The sequence below is a fragment of the Balaenoptera ricei genome, chromosome 3 (genome assembly GCF_028023285.1).
Source record: "Balaenoptera ricei isolate mBalRic1 chromosome 3, mBalRic1.hap2, whole genome shotgun sequence".
Taxonomy (NCBI): domain Eukaryota; kingdom Metazoa; phylum Chordata; class Mammalia; order Artiodactyla; family Balaenopteridae; genus Balaenoptera; species Balaenoptera ricei.
This window is the reverse complement of record NC_082641.1, coordinates 49699222-49718906: the sequence shown is the minus strand read 5'-3', so window position 1 is coordinate 49718906 and position 19685 is coordinate 49699222. Positions and strand designations below refer to the sequence as shown.

The 19685-nt window shown below is 33.8% G+C and overlaps 1 protein-coding gene across 11 annotated transcripts in view; it reads right to left on the bottom strand.

The window, feature by feature from the left end:
* IPO11 (importin 11) overlaps positions 1-19685 on the bottom strand; it is a 487981-nt gene that overhangs the window by 416450 nt on the left and 51846 nt on the right. For all 11 annotated transcript variants that reach the window (XR_009502321.1, XR_009502322.1, XM_059916450.1 and 8 more), the window contains exons 7-15: positions 17609-17667; positions 12495-12543; positions 10957-11027; positions 8163-8355; positions 7156-7308; positions 5796-5839; positions 4273-4363; positions 2108-2155; positions 1220-1325 (exon numbers count right to left, since the gene is read on the bottom strand). Coding sequence is in view for 9 of the 11 variants with exons in the window: in XM_059916450.1 (XP_059772433.1) it covers positions 1220-1325; positions 2108-2155; positions 4273-4363; positions 5796-5839; positions 7156-7308; positions 8163-8355; positions 10957-11027; positions 12495-12543; positions 17609-17667 (814 nt within the window). In the remaining 2 variants the exon portion in view is untranslated. The remainder of the gene's footprint in view (positions 1-1219; positions 1326-2107; positions 2156-4272; positions 4364-5795; positions 5840-7155; positions 7309-8162; positions 8356-10956; positions 11028-12494; positions 12544-17608; positions 17668-19685) is intronic.

Genomic DNA, 19685 nt, shown 5'->3' with positions numbered 1-19685 from the left:
TTGTAAAAATTATGAAAGACCCTTTCCCTTCCATTTTACTCATTCAGTACCTAAAATTAAAATAATTAGGCAAGTATTTAAATGTATATTCAACAGAAGAATTGGGCAAAAATCCTACTGAATGTCAGATAGATCTGTACTATTGAATTAGGCACCTCAATACAAGCCTAAAGTGTGTCCAAATACTTTTTGCCATGGTGTCTCTGCAACTCCTCCTCCCCAAAGACTTGCAGTATGCTCTCTCCGTGTGATCCCAAGGCAGTCACCTTTGATGGATGTCACTTTGGTTAGGCTACTTCTGGCATCAGGCCTAGCCTCTGCTAAGTCTCCAACTGGCTTCCTTTTGTACACAATTTCTTTCTAGAATTCAGAGATCTCCATCTTCTGTTACCTTTGCATAAAATTTCCTCCTGCAAATCCCACTACTGGGCATATAGCCAGAGAAAACCATAATTCAAAAAGACACATGCACCCCTGTGTTCACTGCAGCACTATTTACAGTAGCCAGGTCATGGAAGCAACCTAAATGCCCATCAATGGACAAATGGATAAAGAAGATGTGGTACATATATACAATGGAATATTACTCAGCCATAAAAAGGAACGAAATTGGGTCATTTGTAGAGACGTGGATGGACCCAGAGACTGTCATACAGAGTGAAGTCAGTCAGAAAGAGAAAAACAAATATCGTATATTAACGCATATGTGTGGAATCTATAAAAATGGTACAGATGAACTGGTTTCCAAGGCAGAAATACAGACACAGATGTAGAGAACAAACATATGGACACCAAGGGGGGGAAGCGGGGGTGGGGGGCGAGGGGGTGGTGATGGGATGAATTGGTAGATTGGGACAGACATGTATACACTAACATGTATAAAATAACTAATAAGAACCTGCTGTATAAAAAATAAATAAAATTCAAAAAAACACAAAAAAACAAAACAAACAAAAATTTCCTCCTGAAAACTAGCTTATCTAACATCAAACACTTCATACATGTCACAATTCACATTTGAAGTAAAATAACAAGAAACGATTTTGCTTATTTTTCAGTTATAAGATTCACAAGTCTTATTCCTTTCTACACTAGACACTATCAGCTAAGTCATACTCTGACTTTTTTAAAATTTTAAGCAATTTTAATGCCTCTTGTTTTCATTAGAAAATCAATAAGATAAAATAAGTATATAACAAACACAAGGTTTTATACTTGCCTATTGTGAATGACTTGTAATTCTGGAAGAAGCTGGTTTTTAAACCACTGATCAAAATCAACACTGTCAAACAGCTCATAAGCCGCTAATCCAACAGCATTATACACTAAGAAGAAGATTTAAAAAAAAAATTTAATTTCAGATACTGGGCAAAATGCTAATTGTCCTTATGCAAGAAAATAAGCCTTAAGGACTACTTTGAAATATGTAATATGTTAATAGAGGGAAATCTACAATATGTTAATCTGGGAAATTATTTAAAGACATTTTAGAAACATTATTTAAATTACTTTTTGTTTTTCTTAAATACTCCTTAGTGCTTTCAAACAGAAAATTACACTCATTTAAAAATATTTAAGTCAAATTATAAAAATTATAAAAACAACATCTGCTTCCAAATAGATGCAATATTTTATGCTATGGGGTCCCTAATTACCCTCTTTCCAGCCTCTTCTCTCACCACAACCCATTAAACTCCATGTTCCAATTAAACCAAAATACACCCAATTCAAAACTTAACTGGGCTTGTTCCTCTTCCCTTCAAGCTTCTGTCCCTACTGCTCCTTCTGTCTGGAACCGCCCCCTCCCCCTTATCAACTCTCACTTATCCTGTGCCCTCACAGAAGACTTCTTTAGGAGCCTTCCCCTGGGTACACCAAAACTACCTTGTAGTTTTCCACAGTACTACATAATTACCACCTATTGTAGCATTAATCAACTGATACTATGTTATAATCAACTGTCTGTTTACTTGACTATCCCCACCACCAGATAGCTCCTAAATTTTAGGTATCTTTGTATCCCACCTCTCCCAGCATTAACACCTGTTACAAAAGAGACACACCATCTTCTGAAGAAATGTTTCTAAATCGTTTTCGTTTAACATACCAGCATCTTTGATTAACAGTGCATTCATATCTTCCACGTTAGTGGGCCCTGAAAAAATAAGTATCAGTAAAGGTAAATAAAACTAGTTTTTAAAAGATATTTAAACTCAATTTGTTAGTTTCTCAATTCATTAAGTACAATATATTTTGTGACATTAAACATACATGTAGGTGTAAAGAGAAAGTTTAAGTTTTGTTACCATCACCGTTAGAGAACACAGATACAACATGTAAAGCCATATTACAATTTTAAAAAATCATTATAACATATATGGAAAATGTTATGTCAAGCAGCGTTCTAGAAAAATATATACCAAATTGCTAACTATTGTATTATACCCTGATTATAAGAGAAAATTCTTAGAAAGAATAAAAAGATGAATCCCACAATAGGGAAAAAAAAAAAAAAGAACAAGTATAGGCAATTCACACAAGAAGTTCTAAACATAAAAAATAAACCAGGTTATGACAATACATTAAAGGGTTAACAACAAAATGTAAAGTACAAACAGAAAAATGAGAGCCATTACATAATGTGAAAACTTCAGAATAAAAAGCTGGCAGTCTCTGCACTACTCTCCAGAAAGGAGACTACCATGGTTAAGACAGGAAAAAATACAGTTTACTTAGTAAGTATATTTCTTTAGAATAGAAAGTTTTCTAGCAAGTTTATCAAAGCACCTTTCTGCTGTTAAATATGATTTCTTAAGCTCACTAGTCCAATTACTAGAGTTAAGTACAGCCCTAAATAAGCAAATCGCTCCAGAACTAGAAAGAAAATAACTGAAATCACTGAAAACCTTACCACCATAGAGCAACTTACTGCAGTGTAACCTAATTAGCTTACCCACTTTCCTACAGTGGTTCAAGAAAAATTGAAAATACAATTAATATTCAAATTATCTTTAAAAACGAACACAAAAAACTTGACGGATAGCTCATTTCTTCCCTTGGTTTATAACTTAAGCAGGAATACTCTATTAAATTTTTGAGAAAACAAAAGCCTAAAAAGTGAGCTACCCTTTATAATACTACAAACAAGATCAGGAATCTCCTTCTCTACAGGAGGTTCTCTTGCTGTTATTTCCTTACATTACCACCTACTCAATACTTGAACCCTTATAATGTGACTCCTGCCCAAACCAATCAAATAATCTGTTTAAGACACTATAAAGTTCAGGAGAGTCTTTGATAGCTTTCCCTTGCCCAGCACAGTCAGTTAATTGCCAAAAGTCAATCAACAGTTACTGGGTGTGCTAGGCACTGGGAGCAAGGTGTGAACAACACAGATGTGTTCACGGCCTCCTCTCTGAAATTTACAGTACAGCGGACTAGTCAGTGATAAATCACTTTTTACAAATGAACCTATTTACAAAACAGAAATAGAGTCACAGATGTAGAAAACAAACTTATGGTTACCAAGGCGGAAAGGGGGGTGGGGTAGGGATAACTTGGGAGATTGGGACTGACATACACACACTACTATACATAAAATAGATAACTAATAAGAACCTACTGTGTAGCACAGGGAACTCTACTCAATACTCTAATGACCTATATGGGAATAGAATCTAAAAAAGAGTGGACATATGGATATGTATAACTGATTCACTTTGCTGTACAGCAGAAACTAACATAACATTGTAAATCAGCTACACTCTGATAATAAAAATAACTAAAAAAATGATAAATCACTTGTGATAGTTAAAAAATTTAATTACTTGTGTACAAAGTACAATGATCAAGTGCTAAAAATTTCACTTCATCATTTTCTCTTAAATCCATTACCTTCTTTCCATTCCCAATGCCACCATTCTAAGGCTAACATTTATAATTTTAACTTTTTCTCCCACTACTTCCTACAGCATGCTCCAAATAGACTATTTCTCCAACCAATATACTTGACTGCTATTTTGTTTATGCTGCTAGTATGCTTATCACAGCAAAATCTAATTACCACATTCAAGGCCTATCTCATTTGTGAATTGCCCATCCTTGTTTTCTATCTTGAAGGCCACTATTTCAGAAAAGCACACATTCTGTCTTTCTCAAATTCATGTCTAGTATATGATCTAGGAAACAGTGCACTGCACATAGTAGGCACTCAAAATATTTTACTGAACGCTAATTAAAAGATAAATCAAAGTATCACAAAATATACCTCACCTTGAAGTGTTTGCATCATTTCTAAAAGTACAGGAGTAAGAGTCTGATTATATTCATGGAATATATCTATAAATAATACTTCAGTGCATGGCTGTTGGGGAAAAAAATAAATTTCTAATGAAAACAATGGTATATTGCATTGATTAATTCTACATTAAAGCAAAGAATACTCATTCTTAAAACTCTATGTTTCCAATTCTTGATGTTTTTTGAAAAAAAGTTTATTGCTGTTTTTTGTAAACACAGTCGGAAATAAAATCAAATTTAATAATTTAATTCTTAACATGGAACGTTTATTTCACTATTTCAATCATTTGGCATTATGCATTCCAAAACACCAAACTGTGGAGAGGAGAAATTTACATTTTTAATTAATAATTCTTTAAATCTAAAATGCAATCTGGAGCCACATTCATTTACAGAATTATAAATAACTGTCCAGGAATTAATATGTTAAAAACTGTATATTTTCTTGGCAATGACCTAAGTAACAACAGCAATTCGTGAATTCAATTCACCAGAGTTGTTCTTCCTTTAACAGACACAAAAAGAAATCACAAATAAAAAGAATGATTCATTTTCATTCTTAAAAGTACTGAATCACTAGATGTTTCATAATATAAAGTACAATTAAATTTTGAAGGTATTGTGCTTTATGTTTAAAAAGGAATCTTACAGATTTACAGACTGAAATATGTACAGATGAAATGACGTCATCTCAGATATTTACTTCAAAATAATCTAAGTGGTTTGTAAAAGAGTGCTTCTATGAAACAAGACTAGTCATGAGTTGATAACTGATAAATTAGGTTTTGAATACAGAGGAGTTCATGATATTATTCTATTTATTAATATGTTTAACATTTTCCATAAGAGAAAGTTTTAAAAACTTAAAGCAGTAAAATTTTTTTTAAAAACTTTTAAGTACTAATATTTTCTATGGAAGCTTATGAAACTAAAAACAGTAACACACGTTTAGGAAAACAATGGCAAATTACGTAAATTATGTAAACACAACAAAAAGAATAGTCCAAAGACCACATTTGATAAATCTTCCTCAAATGTTGGCCTTATCAATAAATGTATATTTAAAAAGCATTCTATAACTAAAAGCAATGGGCTGGTCTCTGAGAATCATACTAGGTAGTAAGAGAAATAATGTATCAAAAGAAGCTTTATAATTACTGAAATACTTAGGAGGAAAAAAATCATTCTAGCCAAAAAAAGGTAGCTTTCACTGCAAAAACATTTCCTACTTCTGCAACAACAGTTATTTCCCAATCAATCTGTAAGATGAAGAAAAATTCAGTTTGCAAAGCTCCAACTTAAAAAAAATTTTCAGATCTAAGTTCATAATTTAATTAAGTACTTTCCTCTCAAATATGGACTCTTGCAATTATGAATATATGTTCCCTATCTGTCTGACTTAATGCTTGAAATCTTCAATAGAGTATCATTCTCTACTAAGAGTTACAGAAGCATTAAACTTTTCCCTATCAATTTTTCTTTCAATCGATACTCACCCTCAAACTGTATTTCCAAGAATCTCCTCCTGTTTCTTCCACTGCTGCAATTAAAAATATAACAAATGATGCTCTCCACAAATGCAATAATGATGTTTCCAAAATCTCAGTTTGGAAAACAAAGACTTTAAATAATATCAATATAATATAGCTGTGAACTGCTTTAAAATAACACTGAGAGCGCATGCTTGGGAACACAAGGCCTTACAAAGATTTCTTTACTATAACCTACAGATCTTATCTGTGTACATCACAGTCATCTATCAAGTGCTCATATCCATAAGCATTCTCACGTTCATTAAAAACTCTGTATGGAGGAAAGCTCAAAGTACTTGTCACTCCCAGAGTATGCGACATCACCTGATACACTATCATTACAATTCTGAGAATCATTTTATACAATAATGATGTTTTACAAGTTCAAATGATTAGTCACATTTTCCATAATTTCCTATATTTAAAGTAAAATACTTCAGGGACTTTTAAAACTCTAGGGATTTAGTGTTTCATGTTATAATATTCTATTACTGCATAAAAAAAGCAATAAGAAGCATAAGACTTTAAGAGAAAAAGCAAAAACAAAATATGCATTATACAGTATAGTGCTGTATTTTCTAAATGGATTAAAATATTTTTAAATGAAAAAGAGAAAAAAGATAAGTCTTACAAAAATGTTTAAGGTGTTCTAAAAATATTGGAAACGTGTATAACTACACAAAGGCACCCAGCCAAAGGGATAAGTAGAGGTTAAAATCTAGCCTATGTCTGACCATGGCTGAAGCAATTCACACACGAACACTTTATTCACACACAGGTACTTTATCAGGCACACAATTCCTTGATTTTCTGTAGCAAAGGACCTGATACTCTATCTAGTACTAAAATTCATATAGATAAAAAGAACTCCTATAAAAACATTTTAATCATCAAAAAATTAATTTTAAATTAAAACTTAAATAGGTAATCCATTCGGCAATTCAGAAATTTTCATCTCCAAACTTCTTTCTGAAGTAAAAATTTCTACAAATAAAAAATAATACAGAATGAACCACAAAGATAATAGAGAAAGACAGTTAATTTTATATTTTTGTTTTAAACTACAGAATATATTCATAACATCTAAAAAATTTTATCTTTTTGGAAAAAATTCTATATACTTGAACAAGCATTCATTTTCTCCTTCTCAATTTGTACTAATGGCTAATAAAGAGAGAACGATAAGCTAACTTTTAAAAACCAAGATTCTCAGAACAAAAGTACTACATTCAAATAGTGTTATTATACCTATCTTTCAAATAAATGATATCTATTGATGGAAGGGGGAAAAGAATCATGCGAAAACTGAAAAACGGATACTTACTAAAGCCTTCTGGGTCTTCTTCCCACATTGTCAGTTCTTCTTCAGTTAACAGAAAATAATGAGAGACTAATCTTCTACATATCTCTGTCAAAGTGGGATATGTGAAGAATGTCATCTTAATCTTATGAGCTTCAAGAGTTTCAGGGCTGCTATCTAGAAAAATAAAATTTCCAACTTAACTGTACAGACATTCTACCCAAGTTGGATTATGTAACAAATTTAAAAATACCTCCTATACAGTGGTGTATAAATTTTCATTTCTATTATGGACAAATCTCAAGGATGCTCTTGCCTTTATTCATACCACACACACATCAGTCTTGCTTCTGTCTTACCACTATAGCTTGTACATTTCCATGCTATATTATCACACCATATTGAAGTGACTTACTTACGTATCTCTCTCTCTGTCCTACAAGACTTTCTCATTCATCTCGATATACATGTACATGAATGAATTCCAAATACAGTTTACCCTTGAACTTTGCGAGGCCATTTACACTCAGATATTTCAACAGTAAATACTACAGTACTACACGGTCCAGTCCGTGGTTGGTTGAATCCTCAGATGCATAGGAACCGCAAATACAGATGGCCAACTATAAATTATACTCAGATTAACCTCCACATTGTTGGAGGGTCAACTGTAATATAACAAACAATTTAACCTGTCTAGAAGCAACATCACTTTATACAAGGTCAGAGAAAAGTTTTAATTGTACAAATAAATACAGCCTACAAATGAGCTGCAGTGGTTACTGGAGGGCTTCAACTGATCTTCTACTGTGTTGCAAAAGACAGTTTACTAAATGCAGTGTATGGTTTTTAAAAGCTGGCATTCACATATTAAAGGCTCAAATCCTTATCTCTATTTCATGTCCCAGCAATATTTTATTTTTCAGACTTAAATAAATGAATTTCAAAACACTTACATAAAAATAGCAATTGCTTCACGCTTAGATTAAAATAAGGAAGTGAACAAAATAAAACTACCAGTAAAGCATTACCTTCAAAGTTTTTGGATGGCTTATAAGCATAATTTTTGACAATCATCTTAATAAGATTCATGCACTGGACAATGAATCGTTCAAATGTAACGCCTTCACCAACTTCTGTAAACACATAGCTTACAGAAAATTCCAGTGATCTCTGAATTAGAGGAGTAAATGAAAAGGGATGCTGATCCAAGAAGTCCAAAAGCTATAAAGAAAAAAAAATTAAAATGTATCAAATTCACATAGGAAATATAATCATTCATAGGTACATCTCATAACTTTGGTTATAAACACTTAGCAAGTTTTGAACCTTGGTGGGAAGTCCATGTATATATGTATATGCAGTTTCACATGTAATAGACATGTAATATACTTCCTGGGATACATCATACAACAGTGGATTAAATCAGATTATATCTCATTACCTGAACTCTCTATTATTTCTAGAACAAGGTTTGAAATAAACTTACTTCATACTTAATTTGATATCAATGGGCAAATGTGATACAAAAAGTACAAGTATACAAAAGATAGGCTTTTAAAAAGTAATAGATAAAGGCAAAGAATCAAAAAAGTATCCTGCATCAACTGTATTTCAATGTATCAAACATTCGATGAGAGAGATTTCTTCCTTATAGAAGAATTCCAGCTAATAAATGCAAAAGGAATAACAGAATTATATTGCCATCATTTTGTAACCCCTAATCAAACAACAGATCTAAGCTATGATCATCAATCACTGCTAAATAAGGGAAAGGCTACTGAAGAACTTTATGATAGCTCACTCATCAATTTTAGACAACCAGACACTGTGCGTTTCCTGATGTGATGCAATAGGAAATACACAGCATCACCTGTAAAGTATTCTTGTCATTGCCACCCTCCTCCCAAAAAAAAAAAAAAAAAGGTCTGAATGTGATCAAGCCTCTGTATCTAACTAGAAATTTGTAACAAATATGGGAGTAGGAGGGGTATATAGAGAGACAAAGAAATATGTTAAATAACACATCAGGATGTAGGCAGCCAAATCCACAACACAGGAAACTCTACAGGAAATGATCTGTTACCTCAACAAATAAGTAACAAGAAAAAAAAAAAAAAAAAAAGACAGAGAGAACCAACACTATTGAATCCTTATTGGAAAAAAAACTATAAAAAATTTATGAGAGGGGCTTCCCTGGTGGCGCAGTGGTTGAGAATCTGCCTGCCAATGCAGGGAACACGGGTTCGAGCCCTGGTCTGGGAAGATCCCACATGCCATGGAGCAACTAGGCCTGTGAGCCACAACTACTGAGCCTGCGCGTCTGGAGCCTGTGCTCCGCAACAAGAGAGGCCGCGATAGTGAGAGGCCCGTGCACGGCGAAGAAGAGTGGCCCCCGCTTGCCGCAACTGGAGAAAGCCCTTGCACAGAAACGAAGACCCAACACAGCCAAAAAATAAATAAATAAATAAATAAATTTTTAAAAAAACAAAAATTATGAGAGAAATCTGAAAACTGACTAAATATTTAGTTGATATTAAGAAGTCATTCCTACTTTTTAAATGTGATAATATTGTTATTTTTTTTTTAAATCCTTCACTTAAAGACACATATTCAAATATTTATAGATAATCCTATATGATATCTGGGCTTTGCTTTAAAACAAACAGAAGGGAGAGAGAAGCAGCATACAGGTAAAAACAGAATTGACCATGACCTTACTTTGATAATTGCTGAAGCTGAGTGATAACCTCATGTGTATTCAAAGTTACTCAGTTCTATCTGGAGGTATATTTTAAATGTTCCAATTTTAAAAGCTTTAATAAAGTCATAAGACCATAAATATGAATTTCATAAATTATATTATATACTCACACTGTGTAGCCCCACTGCCTAACCACATCATTTTGTTTTACTTTGCTATGTGTTTTTTGTTTTTAACTTAAAGGATCTAAGTCAATTTTATCTGGATATTGGATGAGGTGGGCTTTGCTGTTGAGGCTCTTTGGAACATGAGAGTTGGAAATGAAGACAACTGAAACTGAAAGTAACTGCTACCCAACCACAAAAAATAAGAACAGCTCATTTCTACTCCTTTGCTCCACCGGCCCCACCAGGGAACAGACAACCTCAACCCTATTAATGATCCTTCAATGAAAAGGGGGAAATATGCTACAGATTTAGATATTGCCACCTATCTTCAAACACCTGTCTTAGGGCTATGCAGTCCTCCAACCAGGTCTTCCTCACTGCTATACCCAATTCTTTGTACTTTTCCCAACCTCCAAGACCAAAACTTCGTAAAAATTACTTTTTTATAAAACTTAATTTTATCAGAAATATATACACACTGCCTAGTACAATGCACCCATATAATTATATTCAAAAGATATCTGATATTAATGATGATAATCTGTCATTATGAATATAATGACTTCCTAGTATTATCTACTGCGACATCTTAGCTGCTTTCTGCTGAGCTGCATTGCTGTCTTCTTTATCTCTGCTTTTTCCAGTGGGTTTGAGAATAATGAGCCTTACGGGAATCAACTTCTCTAATATTTATTAGGATTGATTTTTTTTTACATCCAGGTGACTTATACACTATGGTATGTGGTATATAAATTTAATTTTTATATGCATTCTAAAGACTTCAAGATACAAGGGATTTTTTTTTTAGCTTTCTTATACACAGTAAGAAAATAAGTTACCTTAACACTAAAGTGAAAGTGTATGCTTATTAAAAAATCATTTTCTTTACTAAATTTGAGTATGTACATTTCATCTGAGAAAACATACTTAAGATCAAAAAAAAAAAAAACTTACCACTTTAGTAAAAAGAATGATGGTCTTTTCCAGTCTATCTCTACATACATTATCTGTACCTATACTTCTACCTGTTAGAAATACATTTCAAATATTAGTAAAAAATTTATAATATTCTGTAAATTCACAACCAAGACAATGAAAAAACGTTTTACAAAAATACTGTCAGATTTATTTTTGCACATTTTGCATTACGAATTCATTAGTGTGTACTCTCAACTCTAAACAAATAAACAATAAAAAATAAGTTTTTAAAAAGCAATACCAAGACTTGTACTTGACACAGTAATCCTCAGTGCCATATTTCATAAAATTAATCCTAAAATACAAACTGAGCCCATTTCACAGTAAAAGGATAGCAATTTTATCCATAAAATCATGAATCACAGTTTCAAAATCTAAACTAGTCATATTTGAAATACCTATCAAGCAACATAAGTAAAAACAAAGAATTCAAAGATTAACATAATCATTATTTTTCCTATATCTTTTAACAATTTTTTTCTGATAATTTCCCTGGCATAATTAATTTTTGTACATTCAGAATAATGTCCATCAGCTCATTAACTATCTTGCTCCCTAATCATACTAATCATATTCTGTCTCATCAGTTATGTCATTCTCTTCTCCTGGAAAGACTTCTATTCTTCCTTCTGTTTCCCCCATGGGGATGACCAGAGGAAAATGATCATTTTTAGGAAAAAAAAAACTGTATTATATGAGCTGTCTTATTCATCTTTACACGCACAGTACCCAGAACAATACCTGGCAACACACTCAATAATGATTCTACTAAACCGAAAATGACTGACATAAAACAATCAGCAACTCCCTAAAAGTGAGTACACTAAGGTATCTTCTCAGGAGAGTAAGTCTCCCAATACACTCACACATAAAAAACATACACGTATACAGGTTATACATACATGTGTGTACACGCATTCGTGAGTATCCTGTGTATGTTATGTGTGTGTGCATCCTGAGCAAAGGTGCTTATAATCATAGGGAAGAGAAGAGGATAACAAACAGACCACCAGTATAATACAACACAAATGCAAATGCTAAATTCTTTCGTGTGGGAGAGTGGATCAGAAAGGGTCCTACAGGTAAGTCAGTAAAGGTTAATAAACAAGGGATTTACAAAATGAATGTAACCATTTAAGAACATTTATATCAAACAGATACATAAAATGTACTAAAAGAAACAATCAATAAAAAGTCTAAACAGCATTTGACATAGGGTCTACACTTATTATCTGCTAAACATACTACCATTGTGGATGTCTGCACGAAACAGAGTAGTAGCAGTAGAAATACAGAGGAAGGAATGGATACAAAATAATTTTATTTTTTAAAAAAGGTTTCCTCAATACTTAGGACAAGACAGGTATATGAAGACAAAGCTGAGCTTCCAATTTAATTTCAGATAATTAATTACCGAGATACAAGATTTTAGCCACTCCAGATTTGCAAGTGCCAAGCGGCAAGCTATTAATGAATAAGGATTCTACAGTAAAAACTATCATGGAAGTACTTACTGCACTCCAGAAATTGTTTTAGACGTTCAAATATTCCATGTAAAAAACCCTAGAAAAGAAAAAAATTTTTGAAGAGTCTCAATTTATTGTTATAATTTTACCTTACACTTTTTCAGGGAAACTAAAACATACTTATCACATCATATTAAAAAGTTAAAATTAGATAAAGTAAAAATCATTCCATTATTATAATAATGTCTTCAGTCTTCCACAACAAAATAACTATAGTATTTCATCTCCTCAGTGTCTCATTTAAATAACCTAAATCACTTTGCAATAAATAAAAAATTATTTATTAAGCATTCTATTTCACTAAATATTCTCTATTCTCCTTACTGTTTTATTTTTTTTCATAGCCTTATAACCCCCTGACATACTGTTTATCATCTGTCTCCTCTCACTAAAATGTAAGATCCTTAAGAGCCAAGAACTTTTCCTTGTTATTTTGCTCTATCCCAGAATCCAGGAATGGTATTTAGCAATAACAAGTACTCGTAATATGAATAAATGGTAGCAATTATTTATAGCAGAGTTCTCAATCTCAAGTATTAAATATATTAGCCTTCAGATACCAGGGAAGGCAAGACTCACCATATATCATATGGGATCAGTACACCTTTACCTTTTAATATATATTTTAAAATGTTATGAAAACTTCACAGAAATAGGGCTTTCCTGGTGGCACGGTGGTTGAGAATCTGCCTGCCAATGCAGGGGAGACATGGGTTCGAGCCCTGGTCTGGGAGGATACCACATGCTGCAGAGCAACTAAGGTCGTGTGCCACAACTACTGAGCCTGCGCTCTAGAGCCCGCGAGCCACAAGTACTGAAGCCCACGCACCTAGAGCCTGTGCTCTGCTACAAGAGAAGCCACAACAATGAGAAGCCTGCGCGCCGCAACGAAGAAGTAGCCCTTGCTGCCATGACTAGAGAAAAGCCCGCGCACAGCAACAAAGACCCAACACAGCCAAAAATAAAATAAATTAAAAAAAGTAAATTAATTTAAAAAAAACTTTACAGAAATAAATATAAAGGGATAGTGAAAAACAACTTTATTAAAAATTTTTAAGAATTTAATTACCACAGACTTCTGTGTAACAATAAATTTTGGTGTATAAACATCATAAAAGATGTCACATGTCCTGTTAGCAAAAGAGATGGTCCAGGTTTTTGTCACAAAATACTACACAATGAAGGCCCTCCTGACGAATGACTAACTAGAACAGAATGTTCTATTTCTTCTTTGAAATATAGAAATATATTGTTCACTCATCAATTCCTGAGTCTGAGACAATTCAACTAGGATATCATCACCTGAAGACACAAAGGCTGGGATTTCACTTAGACAATTTCACTATCATCGTTAGGGTCTAGAATGCTGCTACCAGTCTCTTTGAGAGCATCCATCTTCAGATTCATGTAAAAATTATAAAACATTTTCCTGTTAATTTTCTTTTCTCAGCCATTTCAAGCAGGAAATGAAAAATTCTGAATTCTCGACTGTGTTAAATGAAAGCTAATAGTAAAGAGATAGTGTTTGTGGTCTTCTTTTATACCTTCCTAAAAGATGATGCAATACAGTAGACAACACAGTAAGAAAACTGCAGGACAACAACTAATTTCACTATTGCCTTATCCTCTGGCAATCTCATCATTCTTTCATTTTCATACTATTTCAATCTTTTTAAGCATAGTTGAGAATGATAAGTAATAATAATTAACAATAAAATAATTCCTAGGATGATGAAACGGCAGAATGTTTCAATATAGGAAAAATAAAATCACCGAGATCCCATATGTATGTTAAATTTATACAGGGGTTCAATGGTCCCATACAGTAGCTACAAGATAGAAGGAATTTTATTCTATTTTCTTTTAAATAAAATTTGTGTATCAGTCAGGGTTCTCTAAAGAGAGTAGAAAATTATAAAGGCCATCAATTTTAGTAAGCGCACCAAGAGGATCGGGAATTTATAGAACTAGACCACCAACTAATCTGCAATCCAAATCAACTAATTAACTTGACTATTGTTATGTAATAATAAAGTAAAAACCCCTTAAAATTATCATTAAATGGTAATTTACAGAGCACTTTAATTAGTTGCTGAACTCATTACAAAAATCATTATCTGCGGGCTTCCCTGGTGGCACAGTGGCTGAGAATCTGCCTACCGATGCAGGGGACACGGGTTCGAGCCCTGGTCTGGGAAGATCCCACATGCCACGGAGCAACTAGGCCCGTGAGCCACAACTACTGAGCCTGCGCGTCTGGAGCCTGTGCTCCGCAACAAGAGAGGCCGCGATAGTGAGAGGCCCGCGCACCGCGAAGAAGAGTGGACCCCGCTTGCCGCAGTTGGAGAAAGCCCTTGCACAGAAACGAAGACACAACACAGCCAAAAATAAATTAATTAATTAAAAAAAAAAATCATTATCTCCCTTAATCCTCACAACATCCAATGGGATATGTACTATTATTTCATCTCGTATTACAAAAAAGGAAACTCAGTATCAAGGAAGATAAGTAAATAGTCTGAGGCCATGTTATCAGGAAAAGGCCAAGCCAAGATTCAAATCCAAACTTATCTGCCTCCAGAAACCCAAATCTCACGACTATCATATAGTGTTTCTTAAACATCTTTTAAATTCCATGTTATTTTAAAGATCTTTATGTTATTTGAAAAGTTGTCCATAATTTGTTAAAATTCTATTCTCTTTGCAACTAGTAAATATACATTAAATGCCACAACACAGCATTTATAACTGAGTAAAGGTTGACGTACAATTTCTGAGACAGAAGAAAGACTGTCAAGAAAAAGCCAAAGGCTCACAAAACATGGATAGTATCCACTGAAAACTATTATTCTAGTTTACAGAAATATGATTCAAATCAATTCGTTTTCACTAAAAACTGACATATTCAGTATTTTAGTTAATTTTATGATACTCAGAATATTACAAATAAAGATAATCACTGAGCCTTCTGACATGTTTCTACCATATCATATAGTCATTCATTTAACAAATAACTACTGAACATTTTTATATTGCAGAGATTGTTCCAAGCTCTGGAGTGAACAGTGAATGAAACAAAGTCTCTGCAGTCACAAAACTTACACTCTAGTGAGGGCAATGAGGGGGAGTTGTCAAACTGGTTTCTGGAAAATGTTTTTTGACAGCATGGCAATAAATATAGATATTTAAATGTATCAGTATTTAAAACTGGGATTGGTTTTGATATATCTTCGGGCAATTTGGTAATATATATCAATATCGTCAGTGTGCATACACTTTAGCCCAACATTTCCATTTCTAAGAATTTATCCTAGAAGATCACTTAGAAAAGTACACAATGACATATGCACCCAAATGTTCATTCCAATACCGTTCATCAACAATTAAAAACTGGAAACAACCTACATGTCATCAACAGATAACTGGGCAAGTAAATTGTAGAAAACCTATGATTAATTTTATCATTTTTTTAAAAATTTGTACACCGACAGTAATCATATGGATTTACTATACAATCATTAAAAACATGACATATAACAATATTACTGACATGAGAAAAATATCCCAAATACACTGAGTTTAAGAAAAAGCCAAGTGGACTTCCCTGGTGGCACAGTGGTTAAGAATCCACCTGCCTATGCAGGGGACACGGGTTCAAGCCCTGGTCCGGGAAGATCCCACATGCCACAGAGTAACTAAGCCTGTGTGCCACAACTACTGAGCCTGTGCTCTAGAGCCCGCGAGCCACAACTACTGAGCCCGTGTGTCACAATTACTGAAGCCCACGTGCCTAGAGCCCGCGCTCTGCAACAAGAGAAGCCACCACAGTGAGAAGCCCACATACCGCAACTAAGAGTAGCCCCCACTCACCACAACTAGAGAGAGACCGCTCGCAGCAACGAAGACCCAACACAGCCAAAAATAAATAAATAGATGAAAGAAGGAAGGGAGGGAGGGAGGAAGGAAGGGAGGGAGGGAGGGAGGAAAGAAGGAAGGAAGGGAGACGGACCCAAGTAAGGAAACAGCTTGTAGGTCTCATTCATACAAAATTGAGGAAGAAAGAAAGTATATCTGAAAGAATATGCATAAGATGTCTTAAAGGATAATTAACAAATGTTAGCAATATCTCTGATAGTAAGTTTTTAAATGATTTCTTACTTCCTGTTTCCTTTTCTGAGTTTTTTAACCTTTAAAAAAATAAGCATATAATGCTTTTATAGAAAAAAATTGTCTTTACATTATAATGATGTATATTAAAAGTTTTTTAATTCTTTTAACAATAGAACCATTATTTCAATCATAATCTTATGGAAATACAAAATATACTAAAGATTAAAAAAAAAAGTGTGACTCTGGTCAAATATAGTAGGACAGACCCAAAGACCCAATTAAATATACTCTTTCCACAATTCCTATGCAGCCCCCAAGACAATCCACAGAGAGTAACATCTTAGCTAACCTAAACTCACTGTGAAAGCTAATATAGATCTGAGCAAGTATGATACAATTCCATTTTGTTTAGAAATAAAATTTATGCAACTATATATTTTTGCATATAGAAAAAGCAGATGACGTGATACCAAAAATGAATATATTTCACAACTTGTTGGGCTTATCAATGGAGTTTTCCCCTCTTATACACATAACTTTTAATTGATTGCAAAAGAGCATAAATGTTATGATTCAAGGGGAAAAAAACACATTTTAAGTACATAAAAACAGACAAAGGAAAATATCAAGGATATAAATCAATCTACACTGACCCTGGTAATGTTATCATAGCATTCAAATTCACAAGAGTTCACTTGAATTCAAATTCAAAGTAACACTCTCAATGCACCACGGCATCTTGAGAACCAGCCTAGTTCTACTTCCTCTCCTTCACATAATATTGCTGCTTTAACATATTTTCTGTATGTCTGAAAACAGACCACAAGTCTAAAACTGTAGTATAATATATACAAAATAGTAAAACACTAGGTGGTCATTTAATAAAAAACTTTTAAATGAATGCCAAGTAAAAAGAATAAACTTTATAACATTCAGGAAAATACCAAGCACTTTTCCGAAGTTACAAAAATTAAACGACTTCTTTCACTTACCATCACCTCCATATTCTTATGAGGTTCCACGAATCCATTAACAGTTAACTTACGCAGCACTGAAAAGTAAAATCAAGCTTTACTTACATCTTTTTTTTTTCATATTTTTTCCTATTAAAATCATAATCATAATAGACTCAGAATCACAAAGCCTCATCAAGCCTGGAGGTTAATCTAGCTTAATCCTTTCATTTAATAGATAAAGAAAGGTAACTCCTGGTCACTGGTTGGTTATGAAGTGGGAAAGATGAAACTAAACCCCAGTTATTGTGACTAAGAAGCAATGTTCTTCTCACTTATCGTAACTACTCATGTTTTTTAAAACCATACTGCAAAATTTAGTTCAATTTACATAACTGTTAGTACTTCTCACTTGCAATAACACCTACAGGCTAAGTTGAGAAGGTTACCTCTATTCCATAAACTTTAAACTATGACTAAACAGTGACCGAAAAGCTTTATTCAGTTTTAGGCTACATTAATGAAAATATAGTACCTCCAAAAAGGGATAAAAAGATTAAACTCAATTTCCAAATCTGGAATAAACTACACTGCTCAGTTACAAGCATCACACATTTTATGAGTAAACTGATGTACACAGGGAGACAAGCAGGATTAACAGATTTGAAGTCAGATCTAGACTTAAAGCGTAGCTCCAACGTCTAAAACTGTATTATTTTGGACAACTTTTCTGATCTCACATTCCTCATCTATAAAATATGGTTATAAGTCCTACTGCATAGGGTTATTAAAGAATTCAATAGTACAATATATGTAAAACACTTAGCAGAATTCAGTAACAACAAGCATGATAGCAGCATAAGACTACCACCTTATATTATCAAATTTAAAGTCACTTCACTGTAAGAAAACAATTTTATAGACAGCATTGCTTTCTATATAACTAAAGACTTAGTGTTCATGAGGTGAAGTCTAAGGGCAGTGTAACCCACACACCTACAGTCAATTAACCTTCAATAAAGGAGGCAAGAATATACAATGGAGAAAAGACAGTCTCTTTAGCAAGTGGTGTCGGGAAAAGCTGGACAGCCGCATGTAAATCAATGAAGTTAGAATACTTCCTCACGCCATACAGAGAAATAAACTCAAAATGGCTTAAAGAGTTAAATATAAGACATGACACCATAAAACTCCTAGAAGAGAACATAGGCAAAACATTCTCTGACATAAATCGTACCAATGTTTTCTTAGGTCAGTCTCCCAAGGCAAAAGAAATAAAAGCAAAAATAAACAAATGGGACCTAATCAAACTTATAGTTTTTGCACAGCAAAGGAAACCATAAACAAAATGAAAAGACAACCTACAGACTGGGAGAAAATGTTTGCAAACGATGCAACCAACCAGGGCTTAATTTCCAAAATAACAGCTCATACAACTCAATAACAAAAAAACAAACAATCCAATCAAAAAATGGGCAGAAGACCTAAATAGACAGTTATCCAAAGAAGACGTACAGATGGCCAATAGGCACACGAGAGGATGCTCGACATCGTTAATTATTAGAGAAATGCAAATCAAAACTACAGTGAGGTACACCACCTCACACTGGTCAAAATGGCCATCATTAAAAAGTCTACAGGGACTCCTTGGTGGCACAGTGGTTAAGAATCTGCCTGTCAATGCAGGGGAAACAGGTTCAATCGCTGGTCCGGAAAGATCCCACATGCCACGTAGTAACTAAGCCCATGTGCCACAACTACTTAGACTGCACTCTAGAGCCTGTGAGCCACAACTACTGAGCCTGGGTGCCACAACTACTGAAGCCCATGCACCACAACGAAAAGCCACTGCAATGAGAAGCCCGCACACAGCAACGAAGAGTAGCCCTCACTCGCTGCAACTAGAGAAAGCCCGTGTGTAGCAACAAAGACCCAACACAGCCATAAATAAATAAATAAATAATTTTTTTTTTTTTAAGTCTACAAATAATAAATGCTGGAGTGGGTGTGGAGAAGAGGGAACCCTCCTACACTTTTGGTGAGAACGTAAATTAGTACAGCCACTAAGGAGAACCGCATGGAGGTTCCTTAAAAAACTAGAGTTGCCATATGATCC